Source organism: Erythrolamprus reginae, chromosome 2 (assembly GCF_031021105.1).
Source record: "Erythrolamprus reginae isolate rEryReg1 chromosome 2, rEryReg1.hap1, whole genome shotgun sequence".
NCBI classification, from domain to species: domain Eukaryota; kingdom Metazoa; phylum Chordata; class Lepidosauria; order Squamata; family Dipsadidae; genus Erythrolamprus; species Erythrolamprus reginae.
In genome coordinates this window covers 229,428,586-229,451,615 of record NC_091951.1, presented here as the reverse complement: position 1 = coordinate 229,451,615, position 23,030 = coordinate 229,428,586, and the positions used below count along the sequence as shown (strand labels likewise).

The 23,030-nt window shown below is 44.8% G+C and overlaps 1 protein-coding gene across 4 annotated transcripts in view; it reads left to right on the top strand.

The window, feature by feature from the left end:
• Window positions 1-23,030, top strand: part of ANP32B (acidic nuclear phosphoprotein 32 family member B) — a 52,115-nt gene that overhangs the window by 7,379 nt on the left and 21,706 nt on the right. The window contains exons 2-5 of one of the 4 annotated variants that reach the window (XR_011558266.1): window positions 125-274; window positions 14,917-15,039; window positions 15,823-16,009; window positions 21,208-22,834. Coding sequence is in view for 3 of the 4 variants with exons in the window: in XM_070742214.1 (XP_070598315.1) it covers window positions 125-274; window positions 14,917-15,039; window positions 15,823-16,009; window positions 22,685-22,834 (610 nt within the window). In the remaining variant the exon portion in view is untranslated. Of the gene's footprint in view, window positions 1-124; window positions 275-14,916; window positions 15,040-15,822; window positions 16,010-18,089; window positions 18,173-21,207; window positions 22,835-23,030 lie in introns of those variants that run through there. The other 3 variants (XM_070742214.1, XM_070742215.1, XM_070742216.1) reach the window with 3 other exon arrangements.

Below are 23,030 nucleotides of genomic sequence, written 5' to 3'. Positions count from 1 at the left end.
CATTCCATTATTTTCTGTTTATAATGCTTTAATTGATTATGAATCATTCAGAGAATTCCTGATATTGAGAGTTATAACAATACAACAAAAGAAACAATAACTTCACTGTGTGTATGTGTTTCAGGTCAAAGAGCTTGTTCTTGATAACTGCAGATCAAATTGTGGTAAAATTGAAGGACTCACAGAAGAGTTTGTGAACTTGGAGCTTCTCAGCTTAATAAATGTTGGACTGCTCTCTGTCTCAAATCTCCCTAAACTCCCCAAATTGAAAAAGGTAATGATCTTGTTATTTTATTGAATGGCAAAATACATGGAAAAGGTCTATATAGTCATTGAGAGTTGACTCCAATTTAATAACATGCAACTCAGTTTGGAGGGGAAAAATTACCCTTGTCTTTCTAATTACTTCCTTTCTGTGGAACGATCTTCCCTGCAGAATTAGATCCATGCTAATCCTACTAAAATTTGGCTTTCCCAGGAAGATTTTAGTACTTGATTCTAAATTTTGGATCCTCCTTGTACTATGAATAATTTACCTAGTTGATAGAATTATTCCTTAGCACAGTAAGACTTAAAATAGGTTTCTGCTATACAGTGGTACCTCGAGATACGAGTTTAATTCGTTCCGGACCTAGGCTCTTAAGTCGAGCAGCTCTTATCTCGAACGACTTTTCCCCATAGGAATTAATGTAAATAATTTTAATTGGTTCCAGCCCTCAAAAAACTCACAAAGTTAGTCTAAATTATGCAGAAAGACATGTTTTTAATGAAGAAATGTACATGTACATATAAATGAATAATGAAGTTTCTTTCACTTAACTTGTAAACTTTCTTAAACTTTTAAATTTACATATGTTCAACTTCTCTGCCACCCAATCCTGTAGGACAGAGGTCCCCAACCCTTTTTGCACCAGGGACCGGCTTTAAGCGATCAAGAGAGGAATGGGTGAATGAATGGACGGAGGGTGGGAAGGAAGGAAGGAAAGAGGGAAGGGACAGGAACAGAGGAAGGAAGCAAGGAAACTTATGAAAGGGGAGAGTAAGAGAGGAATGAGTGAAGGGAGGGAGGGAGGGAAGAAGGTGGGAAGGAGAAAGAAAAGAAGAAATAGAGGAAGGGAAGGTAAAAGAGAGAAAGAAAAAGAGCAAGAAAGAAAGAAAGAAAGAAAGGGGGAAGGGACAGGAACAGAGGAAGGAAGCAAGGAAACTTATGAAAGGGGAGAGTAAGAGAGGAATGAGTGAAAGGAGGGAGGGAGGGAAGAAGGTGGGAAGGAGAAAGAAAAGAAGAAATAGAGGAAGGGAAGGTAAAAGAGAGAAAGAAAAAGAGCAAGAAAGAAAGCTGCAAGCACCCCCCCGAGCCCCCCAGGCCGGCTGCAACCTTTTAAAACACGCGCGCCGCTTCGCAGCTGTCTCCTGAAGCCGAACGCGGAAGTTAGCGTTTGGCTTCAGGAGACAGCTCCTTGGCGCTTGTATCTCGAATTTGGGCTTGTAAGTAGAACAAAAATATCTCTCCCCTCCCAGCTCTTATCTCGAGTTGCTCTTAAGTAGAGCAGCTCTTATGTCGGGGTTCCACTGTATTATGTTACTGTTTTTTTAATCTGTTGGTTGAATTGGTACATATGCTATGGTTGAAACAACATAAAGGCTTAAAAAATGTTCCAGTCACTATATTTTGTCTTATTTATCTTCTTTGGATCCTGGTTCCAATTGTAAAATCTTGATCTTGAAAGCTTTGAAATTCTCTGAACACAATATAATTAAGTTTGAAGAGAAAGTGATAAGAAAAATGCTGGAACAATGAACATATGTAAAAGGAGCCATTCTAGAGAAGCAGCTATTAAAGTATGCATTTATTTGTGTGTTTGGGAGATGGGTTGCTAGGAGTGGAGATAAAAAAATTAAAAATGAAATGGTTATTAAGGTTAAAAAAATCACTTTATATTCAGTGGCAAAGAAGGTACTTTAGAGCAGATGACTGAACAAACAGAATCACAGAAGAAACATGATATATACCGTATTTTCCGGCGTATAAGACGACTTTTTAACCCCTGAAAATCTTTTCCAAAGTGGGGGGTCGTCTTATAGGCCGGATACTGCGCCCATTCCACAGCCGCGGGCGGGAGGAGGCCGGGAGCGGGATTGAGGGGGGGGGAGCGGATCCGCGCTCACTTTCGGCTCCGGGGAAAGGAAAAAGCGCTGCTGTTGCTGCTGTCGCTGCCGCCTGAGGCGGCGGCACTCGAATCTGGCGTGGTGGAAAATCTGGAGGCAGGCAAAGATTTTCCACCACGCCAGATTCGAGTGCCGCCGCCTCAGGCGGCAGCGACAGCAGCAACAGCAGCGCGTTGATGAAGCCGGCGAGGGAGCTCCGGAATCGGTTGGCGCTCGCCCGACGCCTTGTTTTTTTATTTCCCCCTTTGGTTTCTCTTCACAGGCGGGAGTTCGGGAGGCAAGGGAGCGCTCGAGGAGACAGCGTCTTGCGGCATCGCTCAGCAACTTCTTTTTCCTTTCGGCGCCATAGCCATCCGCAGTCCCCGGAGCCGAAAGTGAGCGCGGGTCCGCTCCGCCCGCCCGGTTTGCAAGCGGCGGAGATCCCGGGCTGCTTGGCCGAGCGGGGCTTCCATTCAGGACGGGGGCAGGAGGGAGGGAGGGAAGGGAAACGCAGCCCTTTGCCTCAACCCGCGGGCTCCGGGGACTGCGGGTGGCTATGGCGCCGAAAGGAAAAAGAAGTTGCTGAGCGTCCCTTCGTCATAAACCCAACGGGAGGCGATGCCGCAAGACGCTGTCTCCTCGAGCGCTCCCTTGCCTCCCGAACTCCCGCCTCTGAAGAGAAACCAAAGGGGGAAATAAAAAAACAAGGCATCGGGCGAGCGCCAACCGATTCCGGAGCTCCCTCGCCGGCTTCATCGAAGCGCTGCTATTGCTGGATGACGCCACTCCCGCCGCTGGCTTTGCTGGGGTGGAGCGCCACTCCCGGCGGCAGGAACTGCGGGGGGTAGCCGGCGTAACGAGCCCTTGCCACAGCTATCCGCCGCTTCTTTGTTCTCCGCCTTGCCTCCGCTACTCCCGCCGCCGCCTTTGCCTCTTGCCCGGCGGGGAGAGCAAAGGCGGCGGCGGGAATAGCGGAGGCGAGGCGGAGAAGAAAGAAGCGGCGGATAGCTGCAGCAAGGGCTCGTTAGCCGGAGCGTACGCCGGCTACCCCCCGCAGTTCCTGCCGCCGGGAAGCAGCCCCTTTACATTAGCGGTGGCTGCAACGGCACTGGCGATGCGGCCGCTAGCCGCTCCGAGCGGTGTGGGAACGCCCACCCCTCTCACAGTCCGGTCCCGGGCTGACAGTAAAGGGGCTGCTTCCCATCCTCCTGCCAGCTTGCTCAGAAGGAAACCTTCTGAGAAGGAGGATGGGAAGCAGCCCCTTTACTGTCATCCCGGGACCGGACTGTGAGAGGGGTGGGCGTTCCCACAGCGCTCGGAGCGGCTAGCGGCCGGATCACCAGCGCCGCTGTAGCCACCGTTGTGGGAGGAGCCTCAGAAAGAAAATAAGAGAGAACAAGAGAGAGAGAGAACAAGAGAGAGGGAGAGAGGTGATTCTTGAAGCATATGGTAAAAAGCACCCAAATAATAAGAAACACCCCCCCCCAGCCCACACCTGTGTTTGAAAAGAATAAAAGAGAAAAAAAAACCCCAGCCCTCAACTGGTTTTGGAAATGGTTCGAGTGTGTATACACACACACACACACACACACACACGTAAGGGGGGGAGAGAGACAGGGATGGAAAAAGAGGAGAAGTGAGAGGGAGAAGGAATGAGGGAAAAAGGGAGGAAGAGAGAGAAATGAGAAACATGAGAGAGAAAAGGGGGAAAGACAGGAGAATAACCCAGAAATGAGACAGTGGTATAAATTTGAGGAGGGATGATTGATGATTGACTGTATTTATAAGGGGATGTTACATGGGATTGTATATATGAGGGGGTTATTTATGTGTGTGTGTGTGTGTGTGTGTGTGTGTGTGTGTGTATGTATGTATTTATTTATTTATTAGATTTGTGTAATTTTGGTTGGTGGTGTGCCCCAGGATTTTGTAAATGTAAAAAATGTGCTGCGGCTCAAAAAAGGTTGAAAATCACTGCTCTAGCAGGTGGTAAATCAGCACTCCTTTTAACTGACAAGGGAGCCATTTCCCAGACTTTGATCATTTCCCCAGGTATTTTTGTACCTACTTGACCAACATTATTAGTGGTTGCAAAATTGAATGTTAAACTGGATGCATTTATTTCTGCCTGTTTGTATTTGTTCTTATGTTTAACCATTGAAAATGTACTTTTCCTCCAAAAAGAATCATCTTTCCATATTTCTTAGGCAACATTTTAAAATAACTTTAAAAGCTGAGGTCATATTATTCACCCTGCTCTGTATCATAGCACACTGCACAGTACTGAAAATTGGCAGGGTCACTAATTAAACCCGACAAGTTAAAATCTGTTTAAGTGACATTGCAAGAGGATAAAGACAGAAAGTGCGGAAAGAGGAAAAAATGGATGGGCTGTTTGGATTGCCATATCATGATATCACATACAGATTCTCATTCCATAATAGATTCTCACATAGGTGTCAGCATGCTGCATGTTAGACTGAAAGATACCTGCAGAATAGATGGTAGGAGAAAGAAAAATAGCCAGGTTCACCTTTTTGTGTTGACAAATTATGATGAGTTATAATAATAAACTTAATTGTGGTGAGGAGAAATATGAGAGGCAGACAAGACAGATAGACAGAGACATATGGAGAGATAGACAGAAGAGTGCTCCCACTTGGCTCTCTCTCTCTAAATAATTCATTCATAATTTTAACAATAAGATCTTCATCATTAGTAATTAAAATATTGTGTTATCATGTTCAGAAATGATTTTTTTCTCAATGCAAGTACATCATAGACCTAGACTCAGTCAGGTCTATGATGTACAGAAGAGGGGTAGTCTTATACGGCGAGTATATCTCAAATTCTATATTTTAACTGGAAAAGTTAGGGGGTCGTCTTATACGCCCAGTCGTCTTATACGCCCAGTCGTCTTATACGCCGGAAAATACGGTACATTCCCCAAAGCACCGTTTTGTCTTTGAGTCTGAAGTAGTCCATGTCAGTAGTGGTTACTCTTATGTCTGTTGCTAGCAACAAGATCTGTACCCTGTTGTGGACCTGGAAAATGAAACATTACTAGTACCTTGCCATTTAGAAATGAAAATAGTAATGGGGGAGGAGCCAAGCATTTAATGCTTTCAAATAATAATAAAAATATGAACTGGCAAAATTTTGATGACATTTCCCAAAAGATACAGTGTTTATAGATGCCTGTGATTATAATTCTTATTAAAACAAAAATCATATAATATAGTTAGGAGTTAGGAGTATGGAAGAAAGTACATTAACATGCTTAATCAATATATCTTAGAATACAAGGTACTCTGTGCCCTATATCTCCCAAATAAGAGTATGCAGTAATTCAGAATTAAATACTGAAAGGTGCTTCAGATGTTACTTAAGTTCATATTTAGCATCTGTCTGTTACTCCTTAAAGAAGCTGCAATTTTCCCCAAGAATTCCTCATGTGCATGCCTTAATCCTGGAAAAATTATGTTTGGATCAAAGACTTGCAAATGGACGTCACATTCATACTTGCGCATACTCTAATGAAATAATTGTCTTCTAACAAATCTGTAATATTTTGGATTTGCAGCTTTGCTCCCTAGCGTTTTTTTTGTTAATTTATCGTTAAGACATTTGTTATTGTTATGATCCTATTTGTAATGATTGAATTCAATGCTTTATTTGGCCAAATGGGATTAGATGCAAGGAATTTGTCTTTGGTACAAAAGGACTCAATGTACATACAAAGCAAAACAATAATAGTAATAATACCAATAAAAGAGAAAGTAAAGCGGTTAATACAGAAAAATAATAACCCCTACATGGGTTAATAATAGACCTATTATCTAGCCGACATTTATTCTAAACTTATTACACTACTTTTAGTTTAGAATGCATGTTATATACAAATGCATGTATATATACCAGTGATGGTGAACCTTTTAGGCACTGAGTGTCCAAAATGTATGCGCGCACACCCAAATTGAAAGCTGTGTATGCATATGCGAACATGCGCGCATGCGCAGCAGAGACCTGAAGACCAGTTGGCCAGCAGGAGGCAAGGCATCCCAACAGTGGCAGCTCTGCCAGAGGTGAGATCTTTTTCTTTCATGAGCTTCTGTTTCACTGTTTGCAGTGAAGCTCACAAAAGAAACACCACAGAGAGCTGAGCTGGGGTGACAGCATATGTGCCCACAGAGAGGGCTCTGCATGCCACAGGTTAGCCATCACAGATATATACACTTTAGATACAACTGTTACAGTTCTTATCTCCAGTAGTAAAGGCGGGCCCGGGACAGGGGTTTATCCTCTGTCCTGGTGCTCCTCGATCTCTCAGCGGCTTTCGATACCATCGACCATGGTATCCTTCTGCGCCGGTTGGAGGGGTTGGGGGTGGGAGGCACTGTTCTGCAGTGGTTCTCCTCCTACCTCTCTGGCCGGTCGCAGTCGGTGTTAGTGGGGGGTCAGAGGTCGGCTCCGAGGTCTCTCCCTTGTGGAGTGCCTCAGGGGTCGGTCCTCTCCCCCTTGCTATTTAACATCTACATGAAACCGCTGGGAGAGATCATCCAAGGACATGGGGTGAGGTATCATCAATATGCCGATGATACCCAGCTTTACATCTCCACCCCATGCCCAGTCAACGAAGCGGTGGAAGTGATGTGCCGGTGCCTGGAGGCTGTCGGGGCCTGGATGGGTGTCAACAGACTCAAACTCAACCCGGATAAGACGGAGTGGCTGTGGGTTCTGCCTCCCAAGGACAATCCCATCTGTCCGTCCATCACCCTGGGGGGGGGAATTATTGACCCCCTCAGAGAGGGTCCGCAACTTGGGCGTCCTCCTCGATCCACAGCTCACATTAGAAAACCATCTCTCAGCTGTGGCGAGGGGGGCGTTTGCCCAGGTTCGCCTGGTGCACCAGTTGCGGCCCTATCTGGACCGGGACTCATTGCTCACAGTCACTCATGCCCTCATCACCTCGAGGTTCGACTACTGTAATGCTCTCTACATGGGGCTACCTTTGAAAAGTGTTCGGAAACTTCAGATCGTGCAGAATGCAGCTGCGAGAGCAGTCATGGGCTTACCTAGGTACGCCCATGTTTCACCAACACTCCGCAGTCTGCATTGGCTGCCGATCAATTTCCGGTCACAATTCAAAGTGTTGGTTATGACCTTTAAAGCCCTTCATGGCATCGGACCAGAATATCTCCGAGACCGCCTCCTGCCGCACGAATCCCAGCGACCGATTAGGTCCCACAGAGTGGGCCTTCTCCGGGTCCCGTCAACCAAACAATGCCGGTTGGCGGGTCCCAGGGGAAGAGCCTTCTCTGTGGCGGCACCGGCTCTCTGGAACCAGCTCCCCCCAGAGATTAGAACTGCCCCTACTCTTCCTGCCTTCCGAAAACTCCTCAAAACCCACCTTTGTCGTCAGGCATGGGGAAACTAAACATCTCCCCTGGGCACGTCAATTTATGCATGGTATGCTTGTGTGTGTGTCTGTTATCATATGGGGTTTCTTTTCTTAAATCGTTAAATTTTAATTAATTGGATTGTTGTGACTGTTTTTTACATGTTGTGAGCCGCCCCGAGTCTTCGGAGAGGGGCGGCATACAAGTCCAACAAATAAATAAATAAATAAATAAATTAAATGAGAATTATTTGTAAATATCACCATGTAATGACTTTGTTGGGTGAGGGATCAGTTCCTTGAATCAGCCAGGGTTTGACTTAGTAGGTTAATCAGTCAATGTTGTAGGCTTTAAAATGTTCAAGTGTGTGTATGTGTGTGTGTAGAAATAATTAAAATGCCGTTCGACATAAATTTATAACAGTATAACTAAGAACCGTGGAGGTGCAGTGGTTAGAATGCAGTACTGCAGACTATTTCTGCTGACTGCCAGCTGTCAGCAGCCAGCAGTTTGGCAGATCAAATCTCACCTGTCTCAAGGTTGATTAAGCCTTCCATCCTTCCAAGGTGGGTAAAATGAGGATTCAAATCGTTGGGGGCAATATGCTGACTCTATACACTGCTTAGAGAGGATTGTAAAGCACTGTAAAGCGATATATAAGTCTTACGTACTATTGCTATTTGGAATGACATGTATGGTCATGTTTGTGATTTTTTAAAAAGATGTAACAACTAAGATATACTAGCATGTTATTTTTAAAAATGGAAGTTCAGTACTGTATTGACACCTGCTCGCAGGGAACAGAGATACCCAATCTGTTTGGTATAGTGTGCATTTTTAGAATAGGTTGCATAAATGTTCAACAAGATAATACAGTCAGTTAGGAAACAGTCTCTTGGACTTGGTACTCATTTGCAACCTTATTAAGGATACTACACTGAGATCTGTGCTATCAGTATCAATTACCCCTTCATTCTTCTATGCCAGGGGTCCCCAAACTTTTTACACAGGGGGTCAGTTCACTGTCCCTCAGACTGTTGGAGGGCCGGACTATAAAAAAAAACCTATGAAAAAGTAAAATACCAATAGAAAAATAATGCATCAATTAATATATTTCCATAAATTATACTTTTCTATAATTTCATTCAATATTTCCAAGCTCAATTAATTTTAGGCACTTAGCATTTACTATTATTAACTTTCATCAATCTTCTACACTTCCAAGTATATTTTAAATGCATAATGCAAACTCATAAAATCATACAGTACGTATCATAAACCCCTTGTTTATCATATGTATCTTCCGTTAATTTTACCTATGTAATTCTATAGTTCTAAAATTCTAATCCAATTTTACAAATTAATACTTCCTAATATTAAACAACACTTAAATATATATTTTACCAATATTCCATAGTCAATCCATATTTAATAATCAATCATCCCTCCTCAAATTTCTACCGCTGTTCTCATTTCTGGGTATCTCTCCTGTCTCTCCCCCTTTTCTCTCTCATTTGTTTCTCATTTCTCCTCTTCCTCCCTTTTTCTCTCATTCCTTCCCTCTCTCACTTCTCTTTTTCCATCCCTGTCTCCTTCCCCCGTATGTGTGTGTGTAAACTCTTGAACCATTTACAAAAACAGGTGAGGGCTGGGTTTTTTTCTGTTATTACTTGGGTGCTTTTTACCATATGCTTAAATCAAGTCACTTCTCTCTCTTTCCCTTCCTTCCTTCCTTCCTTCCTTCCCTCCCTCCCTCCCTCCCTTTCTATCTCACTCTTTCTCCCCCCTCTCTTTCTCTCTCATTTCCACCCTCCCTCCCTCCCTTTCTTTACATACCAGAGCCGTTCGCTTTTCCTCTTGGCAGGAAGAGGAAAAGGCGCGTCTCTGTTGCCTCCTGCTTGCAAGGGGGGCTGCTGTGGCCGTGGCTGACCACCAGGGGGCTCCCTCCACAGGCGGCGCTGCCCTGGCAGCTCGTTAGCTTCCAAAGGGAACTGAGCATGCGCATCCATCTTTTGCCCATCTCTGCTTCTCTTGCTCCCCAGCCGAAAAGGCACTAAGGGGGAGGGGAGGAAAGGCTTCCCCGGCGTCCGTCCCCTCCCCCCGCTGGCTTGTTTTGTTTTAATTAACCAGAGGGACCAGCTTAGAAGCAGCCCCAACGCTGCATGTCGCCCTCCCCGGGCTTGCAAGCAGCGTCCCCTCTGCCCCGTGGCACAAGGCGAGCACGGCAGTCAAGGGGTTTCTGTCATGGCTGCAGGGGCCCGCTAATGTTAAACCAGGCAGCGCTGAGCAAAGCTGGCTGCCCGGGGAAGCAGCGTGTTTGAAAAGCGCACGTTTGAAAAGCGCACTGCTTCCCTGGGCGGGCGGCTTTGCTGACAGGCGCAGGGCTTGATGTCAGCGGCCCCCTGCTGCCCCAACAGCAATCTCCCGACCGCCGTGGTCCCCGCCCCCCAGCAACAGATGGTTAATGGCGCTGGAAGTCACCCGCGGGTCGGATAAATGGCCTCAGCGGGTCGCATCTATCCCGCGGGCCATAGTTTGGGGACTGCTGCATTACACTATAAATTGGAATGTAAATGTTGCATGAGGGCAACTACTGTATAAAAAGTGGAAAAAGGGACACATAACTAGGGCAGAATATCAGCAAATAGCCTGAGCCTGCAAAGACGAAGTGAGGAAAGCTGAGGCTCAAATGAACTAAGGCTTAGAAACATAGAAACATAGAAGACAGACGGCAGAAAAAGACCTCATGGTCCATCTGGTCTGCCCTTATACTATTTTCTGTATTTTATCTTAAGATGGATATATGTTTATCCCAGGCATGTTTAAATTAGGTTACTGTGGATTTATCAACCACGTCTGCTGGAAGTTTGTTCCAAGCATCTACTACTCTTGCAACAAAAGTTTTTTTAAAAATTCAATATGTTAAAAACAAGAAAAAAAGTCAAGAAAACAATTGGTTCATCATTGGTGGGAGAAAGTGGCAAGAAGATGACAAGCAACAGGGAGAAAGCAGAACAGCTTAACTCGTTTTTACATCTATCTTTACACAAAGGAAAAAACAGTGCAAAAAACATTAGGAACACAAGTTAAAATAGAAAAGAAAATGATAGGTGAGCACCTGTCCACCCTAGACAATTTCAAATCACCAGGACCATATGGATTATACCCCAAAGTTATGAAGGAACTGGCAGATGTGATTTCAGAACCACTGAACTATATCTTGGAGCACCAGGGAACTGCCAGAGGACTGGAAAAGAGCTGCTGTAGATCCCATCTTCAAAAAAGGGGAAAGATAGATCCAGAAAATTACAGACCAATTAGCCTGACCTCAATATTTGGCAACATTCTGGATAAGATAAGCAATGAATTAGTGAACAGCTAGAGCCAAACAAAGCAATAACCAAAAGCCAACAAATCGTATTGCATTCTTTGACAAAGTGTCAAAATTAGTGTAGACCATAATCTACTACTGTAGATTATGTAGGTTAGACAGCATCACTACCAGGTGGATTTGTAATTGGCTAACCAACTACTCAGCATGTAGTCCTAAATGGAAATGCATCTACATGGAGAGAAGTATGCAGTGAGGTACCCCAACACTCTGTTTTAGGCCCAATAATCTTCAACATCTTCATCAATGATTTGGACAATGGGATAGACAGCGAACTCATCAAATTTGCAGATGACGCCAAGATGGTAGGAATAGCCAACACCTCAGAAGATAGACTTAAGATACAGAAGGATCTTGACAAACTTGAAAATTGGATGCTATCTAACAAAATGAAGTTCAATGGTGAAAAAAAGTAAGGTTCTACATTTAGGCAATGAAAACAAAATGCATAGGTATAGTATATGTGATACCTTGCTCAACAGTAGTGACTGTGAGAGGGATCTTGAAGACCTAGTGGACAGCCATTTAAATATGAGCCAACAGTGTGATGCAGTTGCCAAAAAAGCCAACACAGTTCTAGGTGGTATTAACAGAGGGATGGAATCAAGATCATGTTAAGGGTTAATACCACTTTATAATTCCTTGGTAATGCCACACTTGGAATACTGCATCCAGTTTTGGTCACCACCAATGTTCCCCATAAGCTGCGCAGTATGTGTTAGCGCAGGCAACAGGGAGTCTTGGTGCAACACTTTCCAAGTGCAGGCAGTTATACTTTCCTGCCCCACGGTCTGGCTCCTCCCCACTCCGACCCTGTTGAGCGCGGCAGCGGCGGCACTTTCAAAGTGCCGGGCAGTCATGCTCCTCCTCCCCACTCCGCACCTGCCAAGGGGACAGTCTCATCGGTGGCCGAGAAACCGCTTGGAGTGAAGACTGGGTCGGACTGGTCTGGGGCCGGGGGAAAGCGCCGCGCCATCCCCTGAGTCGCCTGGCCCAGGCACCGGAGAGAACAGCCAGCGGACAAATCTGGCCAGGAACCAGCAGGTGGTGAGTGGGAGGTGAGAAGCCGAGTTTCCCCCGTGCTGTTTGCAGGAGGAATAAGGGAAAATCCAGGGGGGGGAGGAGTGTGGCGGAGATCTTGCCCTTCTCACTGCTTCTGCTGCCACTCTGCAGCTCCGCAGCAGCTCCATGGCCTGCCAGACTTGGGACAGAAGGGGCTTCCTATCTTGCCCCAAATTGCTCCAGAAATCGCCACTCCAAAAGCTTCCTATCTTGCCCCAAGTTGCTCCAAAAATCACCACTCCAAAAGCTTCCTACACTGCCCCAAATTGCCCCCAAAATCGCTCCCCCAAAAGCTTTGTAAGCCATCCCAAATCACTTCCAAAGTCTTCCAAACTCACCTCTCCTTTCAAAATGCCTCGTTTCTCCTTGCTACCTTTCTTCACTTCATTTGCCTTCATTAGGACCTCGATTTGGGTGGCATAGGAAGCGGCTGGAGTGGTGATTTTTGAAGTAATTTGGGGCAAGATAGGAAGCTTTTGGAGTGGCGATTTTTGGAGCAAGATAAGAAGCTTTTGAAGTGGCGATTTTTGGAGCAATTTGGGGCAAATTAGGAAGCTTTTTGGAGTGGTGATTTTTGGAGCAATTTGGGGAAAGATAGGAAGCTTTTGGAGTGGTGATTTTTGGAGCAATTTGGGGCAATGTAGGAAGGTTTAGAAGGGGCAATTTTGGGAGAGATTTGGGGGGGGAGGCGTTAGCCTTCATTAGGAACTCCATTCCTCACTTCTCCTCATTGTCTGTCTCCACCCCATTAGCCTTCACCCCACCACTTTTTTTTAAGCCTTAAAGCTTGGATTTTCCTAATGGGTTTGCACGCATTATTTGCTTTTACATTGATTCCTAAGGGAAACAATATTTTGTCTTACAAACTTTTCAGCTTACAAACCTCATCCTGGAACCAATTAAGTTTGTAAGACAAGGTATCACTGTACCTCACTGAAATCAAGGAGAAAGGAAATGTTTGCATTGTAAGATCAGTGAGACTAGAGAAAAGCATAGCTAAAATAGGAAGATAGAAAAATACTGAAATCATAGATACACAAAATTATAGAGTGCCAAACATTTGTAGGGCAGGAATATATTCTGTAACTGACCGCCTTAGAAAATGATATACAAGAGTTATCACTTTCAGCCCAAGCTACTCGTAGTTTGTTGTTGGGATAAAGTAGAGGGAGCCCATATAAGCAATCCTGAGTTCCTAGAGAAAGGGCAGATAATATAAACATCACCATTGTGATTATTCAACTCTAAAAAGAAAAGGACAAGGTTCAGGTGGAATACTTTTTCGGTTGTTTAATGATGCAGGAGAAAAGGCAATTAGAGTGCTACAATTCTGTCTCCTAACAGAAAACAAGATTGTTAGATTTGTCTTAGTGCAACTGCTGATAAAACATAGTGCTACAAATTTGAAACACATCTCTAAATATGTTTGTTGCAGAATAAAACCTTAAAAGAAATTGACTTAGACTTACATGCCCAAATTACTGTGTTTCCCTGAAAATGTGACCTATCCTGAAAACAAGCCCTAGCCCAATTTTCACAACTATGCCTAATGTAAGCCATATCCCCAAAATTAGCCTTAGTTAAGCCCCACCCACTGGTTATATGAAGTGGGACAAGGCACACATATAAAAATCAAGCTTACTGTAGTACCACCACAGTCACGTCTCCTTGCCCCAATACCTGTTTTACACCTGCGCGACTTCTGTGACTGTCCATGGCTGGACTCTACCTGGCATATCACACCAATGCCGCCGCTCATGTGGCTCATTGCACTAAGACTACTGCTTGTGGCAGGATGCCGCATGGCACATTGCGCCAGTGCCGCCACTCACAACAGGATGCTGTGTGGCATGTGCTGGCGCTGACCGCTAACGCACAACAGCACAACTTACCATGTAGTCTCCTGCCATGAGCTGCAGCACCGACGCTATGAACCACACAGTGTCTGGCCATGAGTGGCCTCAGAAGAAGGGCAACAGCGCGACGGGTCAGGGTGTGAGAGGCCTGGTTGCAGTGGTCCGAAGATAAGCAGGTAAATCATTCCCCCAAAATAAGACCTGGTGCTTATTTTAGGGCCGAAAAGAAAAAGCCAGGTCTTGTTTTGGGGAAAACATGGTATTTTAAGGCATAGACTTGTTTCCAAGCAATATTCAGATAGCTGCAATCCTGTAAGGAAACAAGGAATATTCAAAAGACAATTTTCACGAATTTGCAGTTCTTGGGATTCCACTGAAAAAATCCATCTAGAACAGTGATTTTCAACCTTTTTTGAGCCGCTGCACATTTTTTACATTTATGAAACCCTGGGGCACATTGAGCGGGGGGGGGGGGGGGGCGGCTAAAAAAAGTTTGGACAAAAACATTCTCTCTCTCTCTCTTCCTCCCCTTCGCTCTATTTTTCTCTCCCTTCCTTCCTCTTTCTTTCTCTCTCTCTCCATCCCTTTTTCTTTCTCTTCCTTCCTTCCTCTTTTTTGCTCTCTTTCTCTCTCCCTCCCTACGTCCCTCTATGTCTTCCTCTCTCTCTCCTTCCCTCCCCCCTCTCTCTCTTGCTTTCTCTCTCTCTCTTTCTCTCTCTCTTTCTTTCTTTCTCTTGTTCTTTCTCTCTCTCTCTTGCTTTTTTTCTCTCTTGTTCTCTCTCTCTCTCTTTCTCTCTCTTGCTTTCTTTCTCTCTGAGGTTCGCGGCACACCTGACCATGTCTTCCAGCACACTAGTGTGCCACGGCACACTGGTTGAAAAACACTGATCTAGAAAACCTACCATGGATGCCTGTGTATTTTGACTGGATATTTTTGGCAACACTGTACAGTTGTATTTTTTATAATGTAAATTAACAAGATGTAATTCCTGGCAGCATTGCACTGTAGCATCTCTATTATTGCTAATGTGCCATTTCCCATATATCTCTTTTCTCATTGCAGCTTGAACTAAGTGACAACAGAATTTCTGGAGGCCTTGATGTATTAGCAGAAAAACTTCCTAACCTCACACATTTAAGTCTCAGTGGAAATAAACTGAAGGATATTGATACTTTGGAACCATTGGTATGTCATTAAAAGATTATCATCCGTCTCAATGGGATTAACAATTCTAATACCAGTGGTAGAACTTGAACTCACACTAAATATGTCCAAATCATACATGTTACATTTTGTACGCAACGTTTAAGCATTTTGAGTCTAATCAGGGTTAGAAACCCCATGTCAACTGTTAATTAGCATTACTACTGCATTTTTCTTCAAGATGATACATGTGGTTTCTTTCTGATTAAATAACTGTTTTTCTACTTCACTAAAAATCAGAATATTAAAGCTGCTTAGGTTAGTTGTGAAGCTAAGAATATAAGAGTTCAGTGGAAAACATAAAGAAATGTCCTCATGGGCAGGGAAGAAGGGACTCTCCGTTGTATTTTTTTAAGTAGCAAATTAGGGAAAGGGCATCTTGTATTTGTTTTCACACAAACACTAGGAAGGGATCTTTAAATGAACCAAATTGGCTTTAAATTAATTCACATTGATTTAAAGGTTTCTTATTAGTAAATGTGATAACCTCTTCCTGTTATGATATTGAATAAGTGAGAAATGTATATGGTAAGTTCAAACTTCAAGCCTTGTTTCTTTCAGAGATGCTAGATTAATTACATTATGAAATCATATTTCATTTGGGAATGTCATGAAAGAATACATTCCATCAGCTGAGTCCATGGCTTGTTTATCTCGCTCCCCCTCCAATCCAAACTGAAATTATGAGCATATCTTGCCAGGTTTGTCTATGATGTCAATATATTAATGATGCTTAAAACTAACATAAGCATAATTTTAATTCAGAAAAAGTTGGATTCTCTGAAGAGCCTTGACCTGTTCAACTGTGAAGTAACAAATCTACATGACTACCGAGAGTGTGTCTTCACACTTCTTCCACAACTCACATATTTGGGTGGATTTGATCGGGATGATAAAGAGGCTTCTGATTCAGATGCTGAAGTAGATGGTTTGGATGAAGAAGATGAGGAAGGTAAGGTCAATCATATTAATTGTAGATTGGAAAGGATTCATTCTTGACTATGATCAAAGTCTGCCTAATGTAAGTATGACATTTGAATCATTTGGAGAAAGGCATTAAAATAATTTACCAAATTTGAAATATTCTCTGCCCCATATAGCGGCTATAAAATGTCTACAATACTCTGTTAAAATACAATATTTTTAAATGGAAAAAAATCAGACCAAGATAAATCACTTCAGAATTTTTCCACCTTTAATATAATACACAAGCTGTAAAAAACAGCTTTTAGGGGAGAAAACAAAATAGAAATATACAATTAACGTGGTTGCATAACTGTACACCCTTAAAATGATAACTTTGTTGAACCTTTTAATTTTATGACAGCATCCAGTCTTTTGTTATAGCTGCCTATCACCATGGCACATGTTGCCTTGGAAATCTTTGCCTACCCTTCCTTTCAAAAGTGCTCCAAATTTGTCAGATTAGGACGGACTCTCTTGTGTTCAGCCCTATTCAGGTCCGTCCTCCCACAGATTTTCAAATGGATTTAGGTATGGGCTGCAGATGGGCCATTCTAAAATTCTGACCTGGTGAAACCATTCTTTTGTTGATTTGGATGTATGCTTTGAGCCTTTGTGTTGCAAAGTGACATCACTCTTCATCTTCAGCAGAGGCCTAAAGATCTCGTGCCAATATTGTCTGATATTTGGAACCAGGGCCGCCGATAGACCGGTACTACTGGGAGTCCCGTCCCGGGCCCGGTGAAATTGACCAATTAGAGGGGCTCGCAGTCAGCAGCTCCTTGCACATGCGCAGACTGTCACCTCAGCAAAGAAAAAGGCCGGGCCTTTTACTTTGCTGAGGCAGCAGGCAGCCGGCAAAAGAGGGAGGGTACAGTCTGCACATGTGCAAGGAGCTGCTAACTTGGTGCCAGAACACCGGGGCCCCTAATTGTTCAAAAAGTTGTGAGAAGAGGAAGCTGAGCTTCCTTCTTAGCGCCTTCCAAGTTTTCCGGCAACTGCAGCGCCCCGCCCGGCTGGAGCTTCCCTGGCGGATGCAGCAGGTGAGCTTTGGGGCTGGTGGGAGGGTAGCAGCAGCGGAAGGGCGGCGCGCAGCGGGAGGGTGATGGCGGCGGCAGCAACAGCCGCAGCGGGTAGTAGCCCCCCTCTCCCCCCTCTCTCCCTCTCTCTTTCTCTCAGCAGTCGCAGCGGGGTAGTAGCCGTGGGGCAGCGGCAGAGTGGTCAGCTGTGAGGCGGAGCTGTGGAACAGAGGCACTGACCGCGGCGGCTGGACAGCATTTACGGCGTCTAGCAACACGTCTAGCCGCCGCCATCAGTGCTCCGTTCCGGAGCTCTGCCTCACAGCTGACGACCTTGCCGCCGCCGCGAGAAAGAGAGAGGGAGAGAGGGGGGAGAGAAAGAGATAGCAAGAGAGGGAGAGAGAGAAAGAGAGAGGGAGAGGGGGGAGAGAGAGAGAAAGAGAGGGAGAGGGAGAAAGAGAGAGGGAGAGAGGGGAGAAAGAGAGAGAAAGAGATAGCAAGAGAGGGAGAGAGAGAGAGAGAGGGAGAGAGGGGGGAGAGAAAGAGATAGCAAGAGAGGGAGAGAGAGAAAGAGAGAGGGAGAGAGGGAGAGAGGGGGGAGAGAAAGAGATAGCAAGAGAGGGAGAGAGAAAGAGAGAGGGAGAGAGGGGGAGAGAGAGAGATAGCAAGAGAGGGAGAGAGAGAAAGAGAGAGGGAGAGAGGGGAGGGAGAAAGAGATAGCAAGAGAGGGAGAGGGAGAAAGAGAGAGGGAGAGAGGGGGGAGAAAGAGAGAAAGAGATAGCAAGAGAGGGAGAGAGAGAAAGAGAGAGGGAGAGAGGGGGGGAGAGAAAGAGATAGCAAGAGAGGGAGAGAGAGAAAGAGAGAGGGAGAGAGGGGGGAGAGAGAAAGAGATAGCGAGAGAGAGAAAGAGAGAGGGAGAGAGGGGGGAGAGAGAGAAAGAGAGGGAGAGGGAGAAAGAGAGAGGGAGAGAGGGGGGAGAAAGAGATAGCAAGAGAGGGAGAGGGGGGAGAGATAGCAAGAGAGGGGGGAGAGAAAGAGAGAGAAAGAGAGAGGGAGAGAGAGAGGAGATAAAGGAAGAGGAGAGATATAAAGGAAGAGAGAGAAAGAAAGAGGGATAGAAAGAGAGAGTGAGAGATGCTCAGTGAGCCTTTCTTTGAAGTTGCCTTTCTTTCTTTCTTTCTCTTTCTTTTTCTCTCTTGCTCTCTTGCTCTTTCATTCTTTTTTCTTTCTCTTTCTTTCTTTCTTTCTCTTGCTTTCTCTCCTTCCTTCCCTCTTTCCATTTCTTTCATTCTTCCTCTCTATTTTTATTTCTCTTTCATTCTCTTTCTTTCTTTCTCTCTTTCTTGCTCTTTTTCTTTCTCTCTTTTACCTTCCCTTCCTCTATTTCTTCTTTTCTTTCTCCTTACTATCTTCTTTCCTCCCTCCCTTCCTTCAGTCCTTCCTCTCTTACTCTCCCCTTTCATAAGTTTCCTTGCTTCCTTCCTCTGTTCCTGTCCCTTCCCCCTTTCTTTCTTTCTTTCTTTCTTTCTTTCTTTCCTTCCTTCCTTCCTTCCTTTCCTCCCTCCATTTCTTGCTTTCCTTTTCCTTCCTCCCTTCTTTCCTCCCTCATTCCCTCCTTTCACTCCTTCCTCTCTTACTCTCCCCTTTCACACCTTTCCTTGCTTACTTTGCACCCTTCCTCTGTTCCTGTCCCTTCCCTCTTTCCTTCCTTCCTTCCCACCCTCCGTCCATTCATTCACCCATTCCCCTCTTGATTGCCCCTTTTACCATTCCTTCCTCCCTCCCTCCCTCCTTCCTTCATACATAGCTCGCCCTCGCCTTTCTTCCCTTCCTTCCAGATGGGAGTGCCCCCTCAAGACACCCGCCTGACTGCTGGTACCCTGCTTTTTCTCTCCCCTCGTCCTTTCCAGCTCCTCACGTTTGCTGGCTGGGGAATTCTGGGAGTTGAAGTCCAGATATCTTCAAGTTACCAAGGTTGGGAAACACTGGCCTATGGGACCGCCTCGCTTGGCGTGAAGCGGGAAATGATCCCCGGGGGATGGAGTGGCTTGGCGACTTAAAATAGTTTTAAAATGGCCGGGGGGGGGGGGCAGACACTTAGGCTGTATGGGGCCCCAAAATTCCTGATGGTGGCCCTGTTTGGAACTGTTCATAATTCCCTCCATCTTGACTAAAGCCCCAGTTCCAACTGGAGAAAAGCAGCTCAACGCATAATGCTACCATGCTTCACTGTTAATATGATGTATTTTTGGTGATGCACAGTATTGTTTTTTGCCAAACATACTTTCTGGAATTATTGCCAAAAAGTTAAACCTTGAGATTTATAGCCCATTTTCCCATATGCTTTTGTACAACTTGATGTAATTTTTTTGCAAAATGTAACTGGGATTGGATGTTTTTCTTTTTTAAGAAAAGACTTCTGTCTTGCCATCCTACCCCACAGACCAAACATATAAAAATACATGAGATTGTTGTCACATGTGGGACACAACCAGTACTGGCCAAAAATTCCTGCAGGTCCTTTAATGTTGGTGCAGGCTCATTGGCAGCCTCTAGGACCAGTTTTCTTGTTTTTTTCATCATTTTGGAGGAACATCCAGTCACTGCTGTGCCATATTTTCTCAATTTGTTGATGACTGTCTTCATGATGTTCCATGGTTCCATGATTGATTTTGCTCTGATTTTTTTTTACATTTCAAAAACCTTGGCTGTCAGAGTAAGTATTTAAAGCTGTCCAGCTGCTGTAAGGCTGCAAACTGAAATGCTGATGCAATGAAAATGAGTCAGCAGGGTTACTGTTGCTTTAAGAAGCTGTAAAAAGTCCCTATGTAAGGGAGACCACAAGAAGGCGTGTCTCTCTCTGTCTGTTATTGTGTATCACTTCTTGTCATGTTCTATCTGCATTGCCGTTCTCCATGTAGAGTTGAAGTTTGATTGCTTGCCTGGCATGTGCCTACTAATTGTATGTATGTATGTATGTATGTATATATATATAGAAGTGTTGTATATAAACCATTGTTTATAAGGCAAACCTTTGTGTACTGTACAGTGATCCCTCGATTTTCGCGATTTCGTTCTTCGCGAAACGCTATATCGCGATTTTTCCCACCCGATGACGTCACTCTCTTCCTTCCTTTCTCATCTTTCTTTCTCTCTCTCTTTCTCTCTCTTGCTTCTTCCTCTCTCACACTCTCCTCCTCCCTCTCTCATCTCTTTCTTTCCTTCTCTCTCTTTCTCTATCTCTCCCCCTCTTGCTGGCGGGCGGCGGGCGGGCGGGCGAGCGGGGGCATCAGCGAGGAAGACCCAGGGAAGGTTCCTTCGGCCGCCCAGCAGCTGATCTGCTCGGTAGCGCAGCAGCAGCGAGGAGCCGAATCGGGGTTTCCCCTTTGCGTGGGCGGCGGGGAAACCCCGATCTTCGTCTGCTCGCTGCTGCTGCTGCGGCCGCCCAGCAGCTGATCTGCTCGGTAGCGCAGCAGCAGCGAGGAGCCGAATCAGGGTTTCCCCTTTGCGTGGGCGGCGGGGAAACCCCGATCTTCGTCTGCTCGCTGCTGCTGCGCTACCGAGCAGATCAGCTACTGGGCGGCCGCAGCAGCAGCAAGCAGACGAAGATCGGGGTTTCCCCGCCGCCCACGCAAAGGGGAAACCCCGATCTTCGTCTGCTCGCTGCTGTTGCGCTACTGAGCAGATCAGCTGCTGGGCGGCCGAAGGAACCTTCCCTGGGTCTTCCCCCGCCGCCCACGCAAACTCCACCATCTGCGCATGCGCGGCCATGAAAAAAAGGGCGCGCATGCACAGATGGTGTTTTTACTTCCGCAACCCTACATCGCGAAAAATCGATTATCGCGAGGGGTCTTGGAACGGAACCCTCGCGATAATCGAGGGATCACTGTATTTTGCTCTTGGGTTATCTCAAAATAGTACTCATGCCGTGCACACTCTGATATTTTAATAACGGTGTGCAGATTTTTTGTATCTTTTGTATCTATTTGTATCTGTACTGTGTTTGAATCAAAAATATGTCTGCTGAGAAAGATCAGTTTTAAAGCATAGAATAATTGGTTTGTATGATCTATCTATCTATCTATCTATCTATCTATCTATCTATCTATCTATCTATCTATTTGGATTTGTATGCCCCCCCTCTCCGATGACTCGGTGTGGCTCACAGCATGTACAAAAACAGAACAATAATATGAATCCAATTAATAATATATTAAAAAACATCCATTAAATTCAGTTAAAAGAAAACCTATCAAACCAATCATTCACCAATCATACTTAAAACATTCATTGGTCAGGAGGAAGATCTAAAAACCCCAAGCCTGGTGGTGAAGATGAGTTTTTAACTCTTTCGGAAGATGAGGAGGGTGGGGGCAGTGCAAATCTCCAGGTGGGAGCTGATTCCAGAGGGTTGGGGGCCAGTGTTCCCTCTAATTTTTTTTCGGTGTGGGCAGAAAAGTATAGTGTCTGAGCGGCAGTCCCTTTGGGACTGGGCAGCATAGAAGTATGTATGTATGTATGTATGTATGTATGTATGTACTGTATGTATAAATAATAAATAAACAAAATAAATAAATAAATCCCTTTTTATTAAAAGAAATTAATAATTAAAAAAAACCAAAATCTATTACTATTAAAACTAAAACAACCAGCAAAACCAAAAACACAACTATCAATAAATCCATGCTTTAAAATCTTCATTTCTTAATTATTTATCATAGTATTATAATAATCTAATAATATTACGAAAATCTATCTGAACACCAATGCATCAATTAATATAGTTCCATATTTACTTTTCTATAATTTCATTCAATATTTCCAAGCTCAATTAATTTTCAGGCACTTAGCATTTACTATTATTAACTTTCATCAATCTTCCAAGTATATTTTAAATTCATAATGCAAACTCATAAAATCATACAGTACATATCATAAGCCCCTTATTTATCACATGTATCTTCCATTAATTTTACCTATGTAATTATATATACTGTAGTTCTAAAATTCTAATCCAATTTTACGAATTAATACATCCTAATATTAAACAACACCTAAATATATATTTTACCATCATTCCATGGTCAATCCATATTTAATAATCAAACATCCCTCCTCAAATTTCTACCACTGTCTCATTCCTTCCCTCTCACCTCTCTTTTCCACCCCTGCCTCCCCCCCCCGTGTGTTTGTGTGTGACTGTGAACTCTTGAACCATTTCCAAAAACAGGTGACGGCTGGGGTTTTTTTGTTATTATCTGGGTCCTTTTTACCATATCCTTTAAATCAAGAGTCACTTCTCTCTCTCTTTTGTTTCCATTAACTCTCATTCTCTGCCTCAATCATTTTCTCATTTTTTTCTCCCCTTTTTGCTTTCATTTCTTTCTCTCTCCCTCTCTATCTCTCTCTCTCTCTGTGTTTTCATACTCACTCACTCTCTCTTTCTTTCTCTTTCTCTCCCCCCTTCTTTCTCTCTCTTTTTCTCCCTCTCTTTCTTTCTTTCTTTCTTGCTCTGTCTATTGCTCTCTCTCTCTCTCTCTTGTTCTCTTTCTCTCTCCTTTCTTTTCTCTCCCCCTCTCTTGCTTTCTTTCTCTCTCCCCTTCTTTTTCTCTCTCTTTCTCTTTCGTACACCACGCTGGCAATAGAGGGAGAGAGAGAGGAGGGCGGCTTGCCGGTCCGCGGCCCTGCCTGTCCCCAGCGCCGGACTCCACCGTCGCCTCCATCCCCATCCGGCTCTCCAGCTAAGAGGCAGTGGGATGCGTCCACCCCTTCGCCCTCCTCGGCATCAACAGACGGTAGGAACCAGGATAGGCCGGTGGGCGGCTGGGTGACGGGCGGGCCGCGGCAAGCTGGCGGATGGGAGAGAACCGACCTCTGAGAAACCCCACAAGGTAGGGACCTAGGAGTCAACTTCTGCGACTGCGACCGACCAGAGAGGTAGGAGGAGAACCACCGTAAAACGGTGCCTCCCACTCCTAACCCCTCCAGTCA